Source organism: Schistocerca nitens, chromosome 1 (assembly GCF_023898315.1).
Source record: "Schistocerca nitens isolate TAMUIC-IGC-003100 chromosome 1, iqSchNite1.1, whole genome shotgun sequence".
NCBI lineage: Eukaryota > Metazoa > Arthropoda > Insecta > Orthoptera > Acrididae > Schistocerca > Schistocerca nitens.
The window spans coordinates 469705709-469724881 of record NC_064614.1 but is presented as its reverse complement, the minus strand read 5'-3'; the positions used below and the strand labels follow the sequence as shown (position 1 = coordinate 469724881).

General features: G+C 44.6%; 1 protein-coding gene across 6 annotated transcripts in view; it reads left to right on the top strand.

The window, feature by feature from the left end:
* The window catches only part of LOC126251881 (plectin), a 492445-nt gene that overhangs the window by 382688 nt on the left and 90584 nt on the right, over positions 1-19173 (top strand). For all 6 annotated transcript variants that reach the window (XM_049952605.1, XM_049952614.1, XM_049952588.1 and 3 more), the window contains one exon: positions 6597-7086. In XM_049952605.1, coding sequence (XP_049808562.1) covers positions 6597-7086 — 490 coding nt within the window. The remainder of the gene's footprint in view (positions 1-6596; positions 7087-19173) is intronic.

Here is a 19173-nt window from a genome sequence, read left to right as displayed (position 1 = left end):
GGAACGGGATTCTCTTTTCGAGAGTGTAACATCAAATGTTCGCTATCGGTGTGAGATATAGGTGCAGGCAGTCCTTCTGGACCCTCACCTACCGATAGAAATTGTTGCCACAACCAGTCAATAGAAGGATGATCATTCAGCCATTTCGCTACTTGGTTGGGGTTGGGTTGTTTGGGGAAGGAGACCAGACAGCGAGGTCATCGGTCTCATCGGATTAGGGAAGGATGGGGAAGGAAGTCGGCCGTGCCCTTTCAAAGGAACCATCCCGGCATTTGCCTGGAGCGATTTAGGGAAATCACGGAAAACCTAAATCAGGATGGCCGGACGCGGGTTTGAACCGTCATCCTCCCGAATGCGAGTCCAGTGTCTAACCATTGCGCCACCTCGCTCGGTCGCTACTTGGTAACATGCATCTCGATACATCACTGATTTGATGCAGCTCTCCATGATGCTTTACCCTGTGCAAGCTTTTTCAACTCCGAATAACTGCTGCAACCTATATCCTTACCGAGCGAGGTGGCGCACTGGTTAGACACTGGACTCGCATTCGGGAGGACGACGGTTCAATTCCGCGTCCGGCCATCCTGATTTACGTTTTCCGTGATTTCCCTAAATCGCTCCAGGCAAATGCCGGGATGGTTCCTTTGAAAGGGCACGGCCGACTTCCTTCCTCGTCCTTCCCTAATCCGATGAGACCGATGACCTCGCTGTCTGGTCTCCTTCTCCAAAGAACCCAACCCAACCCTAGATCCTTCTGAATCTGCTTACTATATTCATCTCGTGCACTCCCTATATCATTTGTTACCCTATTCTTGCCTCGGTAACCCTTTGATGTCTCAGAAAGTGTCCTATCAACCGATACTTCTTCTAGTCAGGTTGCACTACAAATTTCTTTTCTCCCCCATTCCGTTCATTACTTCCTCATCAGTTTCGTGATCGACCTAAATAATCTTCAGCATTCTTCTGTAGCACCACATTTCGAAAGCATCTTTTCTCTTTTATATAAACTTTTTATCGTTCATGTTCACTTCCATACATGGCTACACTCTGCACAAACACCTTCAGAAAAGACTACCTAACACTTAAATCTATAGTCTATGTTAACAAATTTCTCTTCTTCAGAAATGCTTTTCTCGCCAATGCCAGTCAACATTATATGCCCTCTCTACTTCGGCCACCATTAGTTATTTTGCTGCCCATCTACTTTTAGTGTCTCGTTTCCTAATATAATTCCCTCAGTATTAACTGATTTAATTCGATTACATTCCATTATCCTTGTTTTGCTTTTGTTGATGTTCATCCTGTATCCTCCTTCCAAGACTGACCATTCAAATGCTCTTCCAAGTCCTTTGCTGTGTCTAACAGAATTACAACGTCATCGGTAAACCTGACAGTTTTTGTTTCTTCACCTTGATCTTTAATTTCTACTCCAGATTTGTTTCTGGTTTCCTTTACTGCTTGCTTTAAATTGGAACTATTTTCTTATTTTGACCGTACAAGAAAAGAAGCAGGTATTTCCATTTTTTTTAATGTCTTCAACACGGATTACTTTTCGAAAAAGAAAACGAACAATACATATGCAAATAAGTTTACGTTGTTCACAAAATAATCTCAGCAAGCATACGATGTATTAGAAAATACTGTAGAAAATCTCGTGCAGAGATTAAGTAAAATAGTGAATGATTTCTCAAGATAATTACCTTCCTAATTTTCAGTCGTTCTCTATGTGTATAGCGCCACAAGCCACAATCCCGCGAGACTGTGAAAACTGAGATTTCCGCAGAAACCATTCTCCATCTCAAAAAAGACAAAAATACTCTTAATTCCTGTGTCCTGTCATAGCTCATGTCCAGCTATCTGTCAAATTATAACAAAAATCCGTATAAATCTACGTGTGAACCATAGTCTGCTTCGTCATTCACTGTACTTTTTATCCCAGTGCTTGAACAATGTTGTTGTTGTTGTTGTTGTTGTTGTGGTCCTCAGTCCTGAGACTGGTTTGATGCAGCTCTCCATGCTACTCTATCCTGTGCAAGCTTCTTCATCTCCCAGTACCTACTGCAACCTACATCCTTCTGAATCTGCTTAGTGTATTGATTTCTTGGTCTCCCTCTACGATTTTTACCCTCGACGCTGCCCTCCAATGCTAAATTTGTGATCCCTTGATGCCTCAAAACATGTCCTACCAACCGATCCCTTCTTCTAGTCAAGTTGTGCCACAAACTTCTCTTCTCCCCAATCCTATTCAATATCTCCTCATTAGTTACGTGATCTACCCACCTTATCTTCAGCATTCTTCTGTAGCACCACATTTCGAAAGCTTCTATTCTCTTCTTGTCCAAGCTGGTTATCGTCCATGTTTCACTTCCATACATGGCTACACTCCATACAAATACTTTCAGAAACGACTTCCTGACGCACTAAGACAAGAAAAGACGCACCACTAAGGAAGTATCCGAACAATCGGTGAATGTGGTGTACATGTACAGACTAACAAATCATTACCATTTTAGAAAAATTGGATGATTTACTAAAGAGAAAGAAAATGGCTCTGAGCACTATGGGACTCAACTGCTGTGGTCATTAGTCCCCTAGAACTTAGAACTACTTAAACCTAACTATCCTAAGGACATGACACACATCCATGCCCGAGGCAGGATTCGAACCTGCGACCGTAGCAGTCGCACAGTTCCGGACTGCGCGCCTAGAACCGCGAGACCACCGCGGCCGGCTAAAGAGAAAGAGCTTCACAAATTTAGCAAGTCAGCAACGTCTTGGTCCACCTCTGCCCCTTATGTTAGATATGATTTTCCCATACAAAAGAGCCTTTTTCCACAATACTGACAAGTGGGGCCGCGTAAAAGACAATAACCTGAAATTTCGCTGCAGACATTTTGTGGCCTACGTCATCTTTGGGGCAAAGTGGGAATGTGTCCGTCGTCGTTGATGATGAAAGTAGCGATATTACCGTCCTACCTGAATATTCTTGTAGAATCAGTGTTGCATTTTGATGGGCATATACACTGTAACTGGGCACTGTGTTTCTCTTTGACGTCATTCCATAAGTGATCCGAACAATTTTGCGACAGTTATCAAGGGAAAGGCTCCAAGTAGGACAAGGGGTGGGGGTGGGGGAGTGAGGGGGAGGAGGAAGAGAGGGAGGGAGGTGCATGTTTAAATAAATACGCACTAAGACAAGAAAAGACGCACCACTAAGGAAGTATCCGAATTATCGGTGAATGTGGTGTACGTGTACAGACTAACAAATCATTACAATTTTAGAAAAATTGGATGATTTACTAAAGAGAAAGAGCTTCACAAATTTAGCAAGTCAGCAACGTGTTGGTCCACCTCTGCTCCTTATATCACCAGTTATTCGGTTTGGCATTGACTGATAGAGTTGTTAGGTTTCATCCTGCGGGATATCGTGCCAAAACCAGTCCACTCGGTGCGTTAGATAATCAAACTTCCGAGCCAATTGACGGCCCTGTCCCTAATGCTGCAAACGTTCACAACTGGGGAGAGATCCGGCGACCTTGCTGGCCAAGGTTAGGTTTGGCAAGCACGAAGAGAAGCAGCACCAGAAACTCTCGCCGTGTAAAGGCGGGCATTCTCTTGCTGCATGGCTTGCCGTGAAGCGCAACAAATTGGGGCGTAGAATATAGTCAATGCGCCGCTGTGCTGTAAAAGTGGAGGGAATACCAACCAAAGTGATCTTGCTATGAAATGAAATGGCAACCCAGACCACTACTTCTGGATGTTGGGCTGTATGGCGAGTGACAGATTGGTATGTCACAGCTGTCCAGGGCGACTCCAGACACGTCATCAGCCTGGAATCTCACCGGCTGGAGTATAATTGTCTCCAGTGACGAGTCCCGCTTCGAAATGAGCCCCAGTGACCCGCGAAGACGTGTCTGGAGATGCTTGGACGGCAGAGGGATACCAACCTGACTGACGCCCATTGTACGCCCCGACAAGCAGGAGTGATGCTCTGGGGCGCCACTTCTTTTCGTAGGAGAACCGTTCTGGTTATTATCCGCGGCGCCCTTACAGCAGAGCGGTACGTCGACGATATTCTGCGGCTCGTTTTGTTGCCCTTCATGGCAAGCAATCCTGGGCTTACATTTCAGCAAGATAATGCCTGCCCACACGCGGCGAGAGTTTCTGCTGCTTGTTTTCGTGCTTGTCAATTCTGCCTTGGCCAGCGAGGTCATCCGGCCTCTCCTCGATTGAGAATGTTTGGAGAACTATGGGCGGGGCACTCCAGCCAGCTCGGGACTTTAACAATCTAACATATCAATTGTACATAATTTGGCAAGATACGCGTGAGCGGAGCATTCAGAAACTCTATCAATCAATGTCGATTCGAATAACTGCTTGTGTGTCCGCAGCTCGTGGTTGTGCGGTAGCGTTCTCGCTTCCCACGCCCGGGTTCTCGGGTTCGATTCCCGGCGGGGTCAGGGATTTTCTCTGCCTCGTGATGACTGGGTGTTGTGTGCTGTCCTTAGGTTAGTTAGGTTTAAGTAGTTCTAAGTTCTAGGGGACTGATGACCATAGATGTTAAGTCCCATAGTGCTCAGAGCCATTTGAACGAATAACTGCTTGTGTGAGGGCCAGACGTGGAAAAACACGTTATTGACTTGCTCAATTTGAGTACTTTCTCTTGAATAAATCATCCAATTTTTCTAAAATTGTAATAATTTGTTTAATTTGTTTATTTGTGGATGAACATCACATCTTCCGACTTCCGTTACATTCGGTTAGTTCTTTCGTGGTGCTCAGAATGTATATAGTGCACGAAGTTGGTTAACGTTCCTGCAGAAAGTGAGAAAATTGCTGCGGAGTGTTGTTTAACAGTCACATCTTGAGATTCGCCCATTTTTAGAGTTCGGTACCTTGAACGGTAAAAGCGGAACCCTTACAACGTCACTGTGTTGTGCGCCTGTCTATCCGTCTGTTAAAGCCCCTTTTCTGAGTAATGCGTAGAAGTATCAATTGCAATTTATGTTAAATACTAAAGTCTTCCGTCTGTTGGCGGTGTAACAAATTTGAGCTTCTAAGTAAATGCAGTCAAAAGATATAGTCATTTATGTCACACCTTTAGACACTCGGAACTCACTCGTCAAAAGCTACAGATGAGCTATCCACGTATACAATTAAGTTTGTACGGAACCCTTAGAGCGGTCGTCCTACTCGGACTTGTCCGATTTCTCTTCATCTAAAGCCATATTTACTTGGACTTGTTGGAACATAGTTTAGGTGGAATAGCAAGTGTTCGTGTACCGATATGATAGGGTTCATCAGTTGCATTCGGCCAGTAGGACCTTAATTGAGATCCGTCATCTCCATAAATTAATTACACATATTCCACTGACAACACGTTCTATACTACTGTATGACGACCACACTAGCCTAATTGCTGTGTCCCCTTCGGCCCTTGTGAAAAACAATCATTTAGTATGAAACTTCCTGGCAGATTAAAACTGTGTGCCGGACCGAGACTCGAACTCGGGACGTTTGCCTTTCGCGGGCAAGTGCTCTACCAATTGAGCTACCCAAGCACGACTCACGCCCCGTCCTCACAGCTTTACTTCTGCCAGTACCTCGTCTCCTACCTTCCAAAATTTACAGAAGCTCTCCTGCGAAACTTGCAGAACTAGCACTCCTGAAAGAAAGGAATTAAATCTGCCAGGAAGTTTCATATCAGCGCATACTCCGCTGCAGGTTGAAAATCTCATTCTGGAACCATTTAGTAATCACTCCAGACGTACTGGGGAGGGCTGCTGAAAATGTGACGACTTTGTGGGCGTCTGTCGTATTACAGTAGCTTACATCAACACATTTAAGTTCATGGTAAATAACAAGAAATTTCCTCTCTCGTGATGTTGTGAGCTTATATTTGTGCTCAGTGTTGATGAAAACATAACCTAATGAAATCTACCAATGATTTATAATCGTCCGCAGCTCGTGGTTGTGCGGTAGCGTTCTCGCTTCCCGCGCCCGGGTTCCCGGGTTCGATTCCCGGCGGGGTCAGCGATTTTCTCTGCCTCGTGATGACTGGGTGTTGTGTGATGTCCTTAGGTTAAGTTAGGTTTAAGTAGTTCTAAGTTCTAGGGATCTGATGACCATAGCTGTTAAGTCCCATAGTGCTCAGAGCCATTTATAATCACTCTGCATAGTGGAGATTTACATATGGAGAAAGACCAGTATTTATCTTAATAATTCTGAAATCTCTTTTAAAACTAAATCCTTGGCATAATACTGCTCCTTGGCGTCTAGTGTTTGACAGGAGTAGATGCGATCATTGTATGCCGTAAGTTTTGGTCTCCACTGTGTACGGTTTTCAATCACAGCTCTAAAGCCCAGTGCCTCTCGATGCAGTTGTCAGGATTTCCTCTTTACTGTCGTAGTCAGACTCTCGGTTGAAGCACAGTACGTCAGACGCTGTGCGGAAGACAGTAACGTTCGCCAGAGTCCTTTCGCGGGACTATTTCTGTCGAGGGGCCCCGCCGAGGGGAAGGAAGGAGGCGCCAGCGAGGCAGGGCGCCGTCGGATATCCTGGTGACGCGCCTGCGCCGCCTTGTGTGTGTCTGCAGGGTGGAGGAGCCGGCCAGCGTGGGGGACTCGGACCGCGAGCAGCGCTCGTCGGGCAGCTCGTCGGACCGGCGGCGCGCCGGCGTGCTCGAGGAGATCGACTCCGACGAGTTCTTCCTGCGGGAGAAGGGCATCAGCCAGGAGGACGTGGCCGTCGGCAGGTACCTGACGTCGGAGATCCGCGACGCGTTCCGCTCGCCGGTGAACGCGCTGCGGCGGATGGACGCCGACGAGGACGGCGGCGGCGGCCGGGAGTCGCCGCTGGCGGCTCAGTACCGCGGAACGCCCGAGCGCGAGCCAGAGCGGCCGGCGAGGACGCGCTCGCTGCGGCCGGTGCGCCGCCGCCACTCGCCCAGCCCCCCGGCAGAGGCGGCGCAGCCGGACTTCGGCACCTTCCCGCCCGCCAGGCCCAAGCGCAACCGCCGCGCACCGCTGCTGCAGCAGGCGCCGCCGCCGCCGGAAGCTGACCAGCCAGAACGGGACCACTTACAGGTACTGCACTCACCGCTACTACTGTGTAATATAAAACTATCATTTATGTCTACATCTACATCTACATCTACATCCATACTCCGCAAGCCACCTGACGGTGTGTGGCGGAGAGTACTTTGAGTACCTCTATCGGTTCTCCCTTCTATTCCAGTCTCGTGATGTACGTGGAAAAAAAAGATTGTCGGTATGCCTCTGTATGGGCTCTAATCTTTCCGATTTTATCCTCATGGTCTCTTCGCGAGATATACGTAGGAGGAAGCAATATACTGATTTACTCCTCGGTGAAGGTATCTTCTCGAAACTTCAACAAAAGCCCGTACCGAGCTACTGAGCGTCTCTCCTGCAGAGTCTTCCACTGGAGTTCATCTATCATCTCCGTAACGCTTTCGCGATTACTAAATGATCCAGCAACGAAGCGCGCTGCTCTCCGTTGGATCTTCTCTATCTCTTCTATCAACCCTATCTGGTACGGATCCCACACTGGTGAGCAGTTTTCAAGCAGTGTGCGAACATCCCGCGTTCGATTCCCGGCGGGGTCAGGGATTTTCTCTGCCTTGTGATGACTGCATGTTGTGTGATGTCCTTCGGTTAGTTAGGTTTAAGTACTTCTAAGTTCTAGGGGACTGATGGCCATAGCTGTTAAGTCCCATAGTGCTCAGAGCCATTTTGAAGTGGGCGAACACGTGTACTGTAACCTACTTCCTTTGTTTTCGGATTGCATTTCCTTAGGATTCTTCCGATGAATCTGTCTGCCATCTGCTTTACTGTCGATCAACTTTGTATGATCATTCCATTTTAAATCACTCCTAATGCCTACTCCCAGATAATTTATAGAATTGACTGTTTCCAGTTGCTGAGCTGCTATATTGTAGCTAAATGATAAAGGATCTTTCTTTCTGTGTGTGGTGTGCGTACTGAAAGACCTTCGGTACACACACCATCAGATTATTTGACTTGTCGCTCTAATGAAGTAGGCGAGTGTTAGCAATATGTCTCGTGGTCTTATTGTGGCGTGTTTATCTTCTGCCGTTAGGTCAGACGATAGAAATGCCACTTGCACGCTTAGAGTAGCAGATTGACGGTGACCAACTTTAAACAGAACTTGATTAATTTTCACACACATTTATTAAAATAATAACAATCATAAACCTTACTTAACTTGATTCTGGATGTTATTTACAATTGATAATCTGATGTTCCTTTGGTCTTCGTACGTTAATCTTATTCTCTGATATCTCTGATACTTGACAAAGTGTCTATACATTTATCTTCATGGCTGTGTACAGGAATATGGTAATCTTATTAGGCGCAGACTGAAACATGACTATAGACTAATGCAGACTTACTAATCGGAGGTCTGTACACTCGTTATAATACCTTGCGCGTTCATGTATCACTGCGCGAGTGTGATCCGCGAGGAGAAAAGGTTCTACGTTAGCAGCAATCTCATTGGCTGCGTTACATATTAATACGCGGATCGGCGGAAGCAGAATTTGGTCCGTCTCTATGAAAGCGCCATCTCGTAGTGCGGAGACGGACGAGCGCTGCGCCTGCGCTGTTGTGCTTAGCGGGGCGCGCTCTATTGGGAAAGTTGTGTACGCGCTGACTACGCGGAACTATGTACACAACACTGTGTATTCGCAGCACATTACACTTATCTACATTGAGATTCAATTGACATTCCCTGCATCATGCGTCAATTCGTTGCAGCTCCTCTTGCATTTCAGTAAAATTTTCCATTGCTACAACCTGCATCATCCGCAAAAAGCCTCAGTGTACTTCAGATGTTAACCACAAGGTCTTTTAAGTATATTGTGAATAGCAACGGTCCTACGACACTCCCTTGCGGCACACCTGAAATCACTCTTACTTCGGAAGACTTCTCTCCATTGAGAATTACATGCTGCTTTCTGTTATCTAGGAACTCTTCAATCCAATCACACACTTGGTCTGATAGTCCATATGCTCTTACTCTGTTCATTAAACGACTGTGAGAAAATCTATCGAAGGCCTTGCGGAAGTCAAGAAACACGGCATCTTCCTGGGAACCCGTGTCAATGGCCCTCTGAGTCTCGTTGACGAATAGCGAGAGCTAGGTTTCACACGATCGTCTTTTTCGAAACCCATGCTGATTCCTACAGAGTAGATTTCTAGTCTCCAGAAAAGTCATTATACTCCAACATAATACGTGTTCCAAATTCTACAACTGATCGACGTTAGAGACATAGGTCTATAGTTCTGCACATCTGTTCGACGTCCCTTCTTGAAAACGGGGATGATCTATGCCCTTTTCCAATCCTTTGGAACGCTACGCTCTTCTAGAGACCTACGGTACACCGCTCCAAGAAGGGGGCAAGTTCTTTCGCGTACTCTGTGTAAAATCGAACTGGTATCCCATCAGGTCCAGCGGCTTTTCCTCTTTTGAGTGATTTTAATTGTTTTTCTATCCCTCTGTCATCTATTTCGACATCTACCATTTTGTCATCTGTGCGACAATCTAGAGAAGGAACTACAGTGCAGTCTTCCTCTGTGAAATAGCTTTGGAAAAAGACATTTAGTATTTCGGCCTTTAGTCTGTCATCCTCTGTTTCAGTACCATTTTGGTCACAGAGTGTCTGGACATTTTGTTTTGATCCACCAACCGCTTTCTGCAATACAACGCAACAGTAGGTCGCAGGAGGCTGATTGAGGCTGTGTTCTGAGACTACTTCGTACGTGCATTGTAGCCGATGTGTCAACTCTGTGGGGTTAGTCTGATGTGCTTGCTATGGCATCGCGGTCAGAAGTGAGACTCGGGCAGATTTGCTTTACAACTCCGCCCGTGATTTAAACACACACCAGTGCTTTGAAGAAATGACTCGCACGCTCGCACTCATGATGTGTGTCCACATCGTACAACTATATTCAGGTGGTACAGACAATTCCGAAGATGAAATTTCACTCTGGAGGATGCTGAGAGGACGGGAAGACCACAATCATCAGTTACGGAGGAAAACATCGATGAGTGAGCTGTAAACAGATAGAGGATACCTTAGGGCTAAATGCACCAGCAATTCCTTCGATCCTGCATGATTATTTCCAAGTAAAGAAACTTCGTTGTCTCTGGGTGCCGCATAGAGTGACGGGAGATGTTAAAGAAGTTTTCTGAGGGACAATCCCAGTATGTGAGTAACATGACAGGTGACGTTCGCGGCTCGTGGTCTTGCGGTAGCGATCTCGCTTCCCGCGCACTTGGGTCCCGGGTTCGATTCCCGGCGGGGTCAGGGATTTTCTCTGCCTTCAGATGACTGGGTGTTGTGTGTCTTTCATCATCATTTCATTCTTATTCACTCGCAAGTCGCTGTAGTGGCGTTAAAGAACTTGTGGAGCGGCGGCCGAACCGCCCCGCGAGGGGTCTCCCGGCCACCAATGCCATACGCTCATTCCATGACAGGTGACGAGGCTTGGCTGTACTATTATGACGTGCCGACTAAGACTCAAAACAAAGTCTGGGTCTTTGGAGATGACGACACACCCATAGCTGTGAGAAAATCCCGATCACTAAAGAAGAAAATGGTGGCTGTTTTTTTTTTTTTTTTTTTTTTTCAAATTCAGTGAAATCGTGGAGCGTGTTTTTTTGGGCACACAGAATACAGCCACAGCTAAGTGGTTCACTGAGCAGTGCCTGTCCAAAGTCATCCAGTCTCTGAAGAACCTGCGACCGATGTTGAGAATGGACACTAAGTTCCTCCATCACGACAACACTCCAGCTCACTGCACTTATCGATTATCTGCGGGGCACATCATTGACACATGTTGAGAACCCTCCTTACAGTCCACCCATTGCTCCTTGCGACTTTGCACTGTACCTGCATGTGAAAATGAAGTTGGAAGGAGTGCAGTTTTCAAGTGATGAGGACCTCTTGTGGACTTGGGACAAGGAGTGTGCCTTACTCCCTAGAGAAACTTGGGACAACTGGTTTAGGCTCTGAGCACTATGGCGCTTAACTTCTGAGGTCATCAGTCCCCTGGAACTTATAACTACTTAAACCTAACTAACCTAAGGACATAACACACATCCATGCCCGAGGCAGGATTCGAACCTGCGACCGTAGCGGTCGCGCGGTTCCAGACTGTAGCGCCTAGAACCGCTTGGCCACCCCGGTCGGCAACTGGTTTAGGGATTGGTTTCGGAGAATGGAGAGCTGTAGTCAATGTGGCGGAAATTACTTCGAAAAATTTAAATAAATGAAGCTGTATTGCGCAGATGTGCTGTCAGCGGTGACGTCACCACGGAACACATGCCTCATCGCACCGCGTACAATCTTAAAAGCGCATCGCGCACACGTGCTTAACTGGAACACAGCTATCAACACATTCGGGATTCTTCATGTTACTGTATATTATTATTGTTGTTATTAACTTATTCATTAGTTAAATAAAAATTTGATTTTAAATGAAACTTTTTCTCGGCATAAAACGTAATTTAAAAATATCTAAAAGATTGTTTTCTAAAATTTATCTACGCTATTTTTCTGTGGCTACCAAAATGCCAATATAAAGCTACCGAAGCGCGTCAGCCATCTGTTGATAGCCAGAAAAAGAACCCGCAATCACTTTTTGAAAGTGTTACTTCAATTCAACATTACACCGAGAGGTACTATGCAGTAAATTGGTATTTTTTGCCTAGGGTCAGTATTTCTTTTCCCATAATTTCTAATTGTTGGCACAAGCCGCCCTCGCATTTACAGGATTGGCTGTTTTCGTAGTGTACTTGTTTTATCTGCTAGTAGTTTCTTCATTACTTACTGATACATTTATTTGTAAAATCTCTTCTACTTTCGTTACAACAACTTCGTTTTTTTGCCCGAATTTTCTATCATTATTATGCTCATTACCACCCGCAGATGAAGTCTGGAAGATGGGAGATATAGAGCTAGAATAACATCTTGCCTTTCGGAATGATATTCAACAGTTCACTTTTCAGATTGCTTTCATAATACGAACCAGAAAAAAATATTTAGCGCAATCAGCACGTCTACAATTGTTTATCCTTTTTGCTTTAGTGTTCTTATGAAATGTATCAAACTTAATTCCAAAATTATTTAGTTGTCTGCGGTGGCCATTACAACTCGCAATTGCACAGAAAACCATTATTTTTCACTGAAAACAAATTAGACCATATACTCTCAGAACCAGTCGAATACACCGTAACTGTGGGCTATATTGGGGAGGGGACAGGTGCATGCGGAGTGATAACAGGGAAGGTTGGAAAGTAAGCGTCGCAGCTTGCTACTGCGCAAACACCCCGTGATCCCCACCATGTATTCTATTCTAATAACCGTGGGTGTAGTACACACACACCAGCGCATACGTCCAGTTGTTCAGTGGCTGAACAGTATTAAGTCCCTTTCATAACAGAGACACTTTCTCTCAGTCGACTGTTTATGGCAAGTGAATATGGTGTAGCGTCCAGGGTGTTTTTTCTTGTACCGAGCCTCCCATGTCAAGAGTGATCGTCAGCACCAAAATTGTGTGTGTCTGTTGTATAGCTATGCACCTGGACGATGAAAGTGAGGATCTAAAAATTTACCCGAAATAACTGAAGCAAACCACGGAAAATATAATTCAGGTTGGCCAGAAATGGATTAGAGTCTCCACACTCCAACACACAATTCAGTGTGTTAATAAGAGCATAAGCTATAATAGTTCAGTTTATCCGTAGTGTATAATTTTGTTTTGTTAATACATTTTTGCAGAGTAGTGGTTTATAATATAAAAAGGTAGTACTGCACTGTTCTGTACACGAATCACTGTACAACTTCACTATCCAGCAAGTGTTAATTTTCCTGTTTCTGGAAAGTAGCGTCATTCCAGTTTCTCTTTCGGCTTATTTTTAGATGGCTGATCACAGTCGTCTGTTACCAAATGTGATGCTTGTTTCTTGGGGTGATGACGCCCTACAGCAAATAGCGATACGCAGTCAGAAAAAGCATTATTTCATGTTTTAATTTTGACAGTGCTAATAACATTGTCTACTTGCCACAAGAAACTTGAACCACAGCAAACATATGTCATAACTCTTAATAACCTTCTGAAAAGTAATTCGGTTCGAAACCCCTAACTACACTATTTTTTAATAAAAATAATAATAACTGTGAATAGTTGCTGTTTTGCTCTTTATAATGATCTACTACCAATATAAACGCTTTATTATAAAATTATACACTACAAATGACTTTCTTTAATGATATTACACTTGTACTTTAAACGTAAGGAATTAGATGTTATCATTGAAATATTTTATGATTGCTCTCCTCATCTCTACTCTGGTCGGCCTCTAGGGCGATTCACTATACTGCACATTCTCCCATATTGTCCTCTCACAAGGGAACCTCCCCATCGCACCCCCCTCAGATTTAGTTATAAGTTGGCACAGTGGATAGGCCTTGATAAACTGAACACAGATAAATTGAGAAAACAGGAAGAAGTTGTGTGGAACTGTGAAAAAATAAGCAAAATTTACAAACTGAGTAGTCCACGGTCGCATAGGCAACATCATGGACAACGTGCGCTCAGGAGCGTCGTGGTCCTGTGGTAGCGTGAGCAGCTGCTGAGCGAGAGGTCCTTGGTTCAAAGCTTCCCTGGAGTGAAAATTTTATTTTCTTTATTTTTGCATAGTTATTATCTGTCCGTTCGTTCATTGACGTCTTTGTTCACTGTAATAAGTTTAGTGTCTGTGTTTTGCGACCGCATCGCAAAACCGTGCGATTAGTAGACGAAAGGACGTGCCTCTCCAATTGGAACCAAAACATTTGATCGCAAGGTCATAGGTCAACCGATTCTTCCACAGGGAAACACATCTGATATATTCTATACGACACTGGTGACGGCATGTGCGTCACATGACAGGAATATGTTGTCGACCCACCTAACTTGTACACTTGGCGAAGGGGTAAAAAGATTCTTCTACCTTGCCCGATTTAGGTTTTCTTGTGGATGTGATAATCACTCCCAAAAAAGTGATGAAAACATAAGAGTTTGTCACATAAACTGAAAATAAAAAATTAAACTTTTCACTCGATGGAAGATTTGAACCAAGGACCTTTCGTTCCGCAGCTGCTCACGTTACCACGAACCACGGCGCTCCTGCGTTCCTAGTGTCCTTGACGTTGCCTATCTTCCCATGAACTACTCAGTTTGTATATTTTGCTTATTTTTTCACAGTTCCACACAACTTCTTCCTGTTTTCTCAATTGATCTGTTTTCAGTTTTTGAAGGCCTATCCACTGTGCCAACTTACAACTAAATCTGAGGGGGGTGTGATGGGGAGGTTCCCTTGTCAGTACTCACTGAATATGCTCACATTTCCACGTGTGACAGATGAACAGTAGATATACATCGCCGAGTCTAGGTGCTTATATAAATTTATTTTCCAGGCGAACAGATGATAACTTCGAAATCCCATCAGGCATTCCTTTTCCATCTCTTTCAGAAGGCCTCCATAAGTCACAATTTATTCGCTCACACATTATAAGCACCGGGAGTTAACGACTGCCTCTGTGGCAAGAGTGACAATGAGCTGTTTCTCTGCAGTATATTACCAGTCCAGCATTATCCAGAGGCAACGTGTATCCGTTGCAGTAGGGTACTTCCATACTGTGTTCAGAGCGATATATCTCTAAGAGGCGTTATTCTGCACAAACACCATTCCACGTCACAATGAAGGATTTTAATTGACGGATCAGTACTTGAAATATAGTTCAGGAAAGTGACAGAAACTTACCTTAGTGCTGGGCTGGTCGCATTTCTCGCTTCTCTCTAGTACAGTGATCGTTGTACATGCGTGAATAGCTTTCCTTCGTCGACTTTACTCCCTGAGTGTAGAAGCTGACGAAGATCGCTCTCTCTGCCGGCCGCGGTGGTCTCGCGGTTCTAGGCGCGCAGTCCGGAACCGTGCGACTGCTATGGTCGCAGGTTCGAATCCTGCCTCGGGCATGGATGTGTGTCATGTCCTTAGGTTAGTTAGGTTTAAGTAGTTCTAAGTTCTAGGGGACTGATGACCACAGCAGTTGAGTCCCATAGTGCTCAGAGCCATTTGAAGATCGCTCTCAACCAATGTTCAGACAAGTTTTGGCACCATTCCATATATTTCTGAACGGAGAAGGAGCTTTCAGTACAGTTACAGACACGTGATTACTCATTTGCACATTACAATTTAACCCCTCCAAAGACTGTACAAGGTGGTCAGAAACAGACTGAAAAGCGTGTAAGGGTGTTGCAGGGTAGGTTGTGCTGAGAAACAACTGTTAACAAAAAATTCGATACGTCACACCACATTTTAGTCAATTAGCATTGAAGTTAGCCAATCAGGCCTTTGTGCGCGCAAATTCAAGCGGTCGGCCAGAGACGATGATGCCAAATGTGTTCTTCGTTTGGTTTCCTGAAACCGTACGGTAAATTAATAAAAAAAAACTGGACGGTAATAATGATCGAACCTGAGTCAACGGCTGAGCAGCCTCTTGCGCTATTTTTTACGCAATGAGAACAGCTGACACTAATTATAACTGGCTGGCTCTGAGCACTATGGAACTTAACTTCTAAGGTCATCAGTCCCCTAGAACTTAGAACTACTTAAACCTAACTAACCTAAGGGCATCACACACAGCCATGCCCGAGGCAGGATTCGAACCTGCGACCGTAGCGGTCGCGCGGTTTCAGACTGTAGCGCCTAGGACCGCTCGGCCACCCCGGCCGGCACTAATTGTAACTGGTTGGCCGCTTGAATCTGTGCGCGCAACCACCTAATTGGTTAACTTCAATGCTAATTGATTCGGAAACAGTGCAACGTATCGAATTTTTTTCTTAACACTTATATCTCAGCACAACCTATCCTGGAACACCCATACAGGCTTGTCAGAGTCTTTCTGACTACATTGTATATTCTAAACAATTACGTAAAGGTTTTTTAAATTACCGCTACCAGTCACAAACTTTGTCAACTATTGTATTACTTATTTATTTAGTAACATGTTTCGAGGGTTAAACCTCATCTTCAGGCTAAATGGCATTACAAAAACAACTTTACAATAAGGTCATAATGATACAAAATAGTCTTTTCGTAAATACTGTGGAAGAAGAGAAAGCTTAGTAAAAGGCGATATCACTTTGGAAGCTGGATTGATGTTTGCACGAAAATGTTGTGTAACGGTCACTCACTTTGTTCTTCTGGCGTGGCAGTCTCGTTGTGATGTGTTGCGGTGTATCCATTTCCATGGCTCTCTTGGTCACTGTTCGTGCAAACATCAATCCAGCTTCCAAAGTGACATCGCCTCTTACTAAATTTTCTCTTCTTCCACAGGATGACCGCAGTATTTACGAAAAGACTATTTAGTATCAATATGACCTTACTGTAAAGTTGTTTTTGTGATTTCATTTAGCGAAACATATCGCTAAATGAATAATTAATACAATAGTTGACAAAGTTTGTGACTGGTAGCGGTAATTTAAAAAACCTTTACATATTTCTTGATACAGTCATGGTCGAAAAATAGTTAAAATGGCTTCAAATTCTCCTAAACAGTTATACTTGAGAACTACAAACACAAGGAAGTATAAGCAAATCACTAAAATGTAATGTCTCTCTGACATCGAAGCCTTCGAAGGTGATCTTTATATTTTGGAAACAGATGAAAATCAGATAGGACCAAGTCGGGACTGTATCGAGAATGAACAATGACAGTGAACGCAAGGCGTTGGATTCTTGCAGATGCCATAGCACTCGTGTGTTGTCTGGCGTTGTGGTGTTGACGAAGATGGTGCTCCATGTGTGGACGAACTCATCGAAGTCGTAACTCAATTACAGCACGTTTCTTCTCACGCATCGACATAGTTACGTTACACGCCGCCACGTTACACGCTCCATTTCGGAGCACCTTAGCGGCTAAGGGCTGCAAATATGTAGAAATGAAGAATAAAGATGTAGAATGCTGCTGATGTTTGTTTTTAAAAATCTATAAGGGTTTTCATCTAAGAAAGTAGGAGCCCTACTTTTCAGCACGCCCTCGTATAATGTGCCCTTGTGCCCTTTAGATCGCAATATTATGTCATGAATCGAGAAATCTAAACACTGCTTACGAGGAGTCAGTGATAACACTTGATAATTTCACCATAGGATTTACACAGGTTGATACGCACAGTTCAGTAGACTTCATACTTGTTGCCTGGGAGTCCACACGTAATGCCATGCTTTATCATCCCACATAACATTCATTCCATTATGTCACAGCTTAATGATTAGTTTCTTCATGAAGAAAACTTGTGTTCATATTTTCTGGGTTGTGCTAGTGATGATTCGAAAGACTGGGAACATTCGCTTTGAAACCAGTAAAGCGATCACTCGTGTAGAGTAATAGCTATAAACCTTGCCATTGATGATGTCTTTCAAAACACAAAGGCGAAATGAGTTTTCATGATAAAACTGATTTTATTCAGGTGCACATAGACGGACTCAAAGTGACAATCATCAACAGACGACAAAAGTACGTTTCTCCCTAGCAAGGAATGTTGTTTTACAAGGTGGGGCCTTGACAAAGTGATCTGTAAAAGGACCAGTTACCTTTGTTATTGTTTGTCCTGTCTGTGGACTCTCGTGCACGAACATACAGCACCGCTAATCACTCAACAGTGTAACAATATCCACTCACATCAGCCATCGTTACACAACTGAAACACTGCAATACCGAAACAAAACAATACGATACTGACAACAACATTTTTTGTCAGCTTCAGTGTAGGGATATTAATGCAACAATTATTTATTTCCCCAACTGCACAAAACCAAGAAAGCTTCAGGGACATCCTGTGCGTTGGCTTCCAGAATATATACACTCATCAACAAAAGTGTTGCATAATATGTCATGCAGGAGCATTGCTATTGTGACTATTACTCTACCGACCGGAAAGTCACCCTGAACGTGTTTGTAAACATACACGCAATTACCATGGGCGCTACCAACAGGTTGAAAGCTGCACTCGAATGGACTGCGGCATTTTAGTTAAAGTAAAGCACCAATAGGGACGCATTAGAGGCGTCTGTGGAACAGCAGTTGTAACACCCATCATGCTACGAAAGACATTCGCGACAAATGATCGGGTCCGCATCATCACATTACGTGCAAAGATACAGGGTGACAATTATTGAACTGTATGAAATGAAACGAAAATTAGTTACAAGCTACAGGGTGTACACACTTTATTCAACATGTAAACGGCGGCCGGCCGAAGTGGCCGTGTGGTTAAAGGCGCTGCAGTCTGGAACCGCAAGACCGCTACGGTCGCAGGTTCGAATCCTGCCTCGGGCATGGATGTTTGTGATGTCCTTAGGTTAGTTAGGTTTAACTAGTTCTAAGTTCTAGGGGACTAATGACCTCAGTAGTTGAGTCCCATAGTGCTCAGAGCCATTTGAACCATTTTGTAAACGGCACTACAGTTGCTCGGATTTAGGTCATGACATGTTCGATATACCTGCCATCATTGGCGATTGTGTGGTGCAGACGAAAAGCGAAATTCTGCATGACCCGCTGAAGTGTCGGAGCATCGATGCTGTCGATGAAATCCTGAATGGCCGTTTTCAGCTCAGCAATGGTTTTGGGGTTATTGCCGTACACCTTGTCTTTGATATAGTCCAACAAAAAGGAGTTGCACGTGTTCAGATCCGGAGAATATAGCGGCCAATCGAGGCCCATGGCAGTGGCCTCTGGGTACCCCAGAGGCAGAATGCGGTCCCCAAAGTGCTCCTCCAGAGCACCAAACACTCTCCTGCTTCGATGGGCCTGAGCTCTGTCTTGCATGAACCACATCTTGTCGAAATCAGAATCACTTTGGACAATGGGGATGAAACCATCTTCCAAAACCTTCACGTACCTTTCGGTAGTCACCGTGCCATGAAGGAATATCGCGTTGATTATTCAGTGACTGGACATTGCACACCACACAGTCACCCTTTGAGGGTGAAGAGACTTGCCGATCGCAAAATGCGGTTTCTCAGTCCCCCGAATGCGCCAATTTTGCTTATTGACGAACCCATCCAAATGAAAGTGAGCTTCG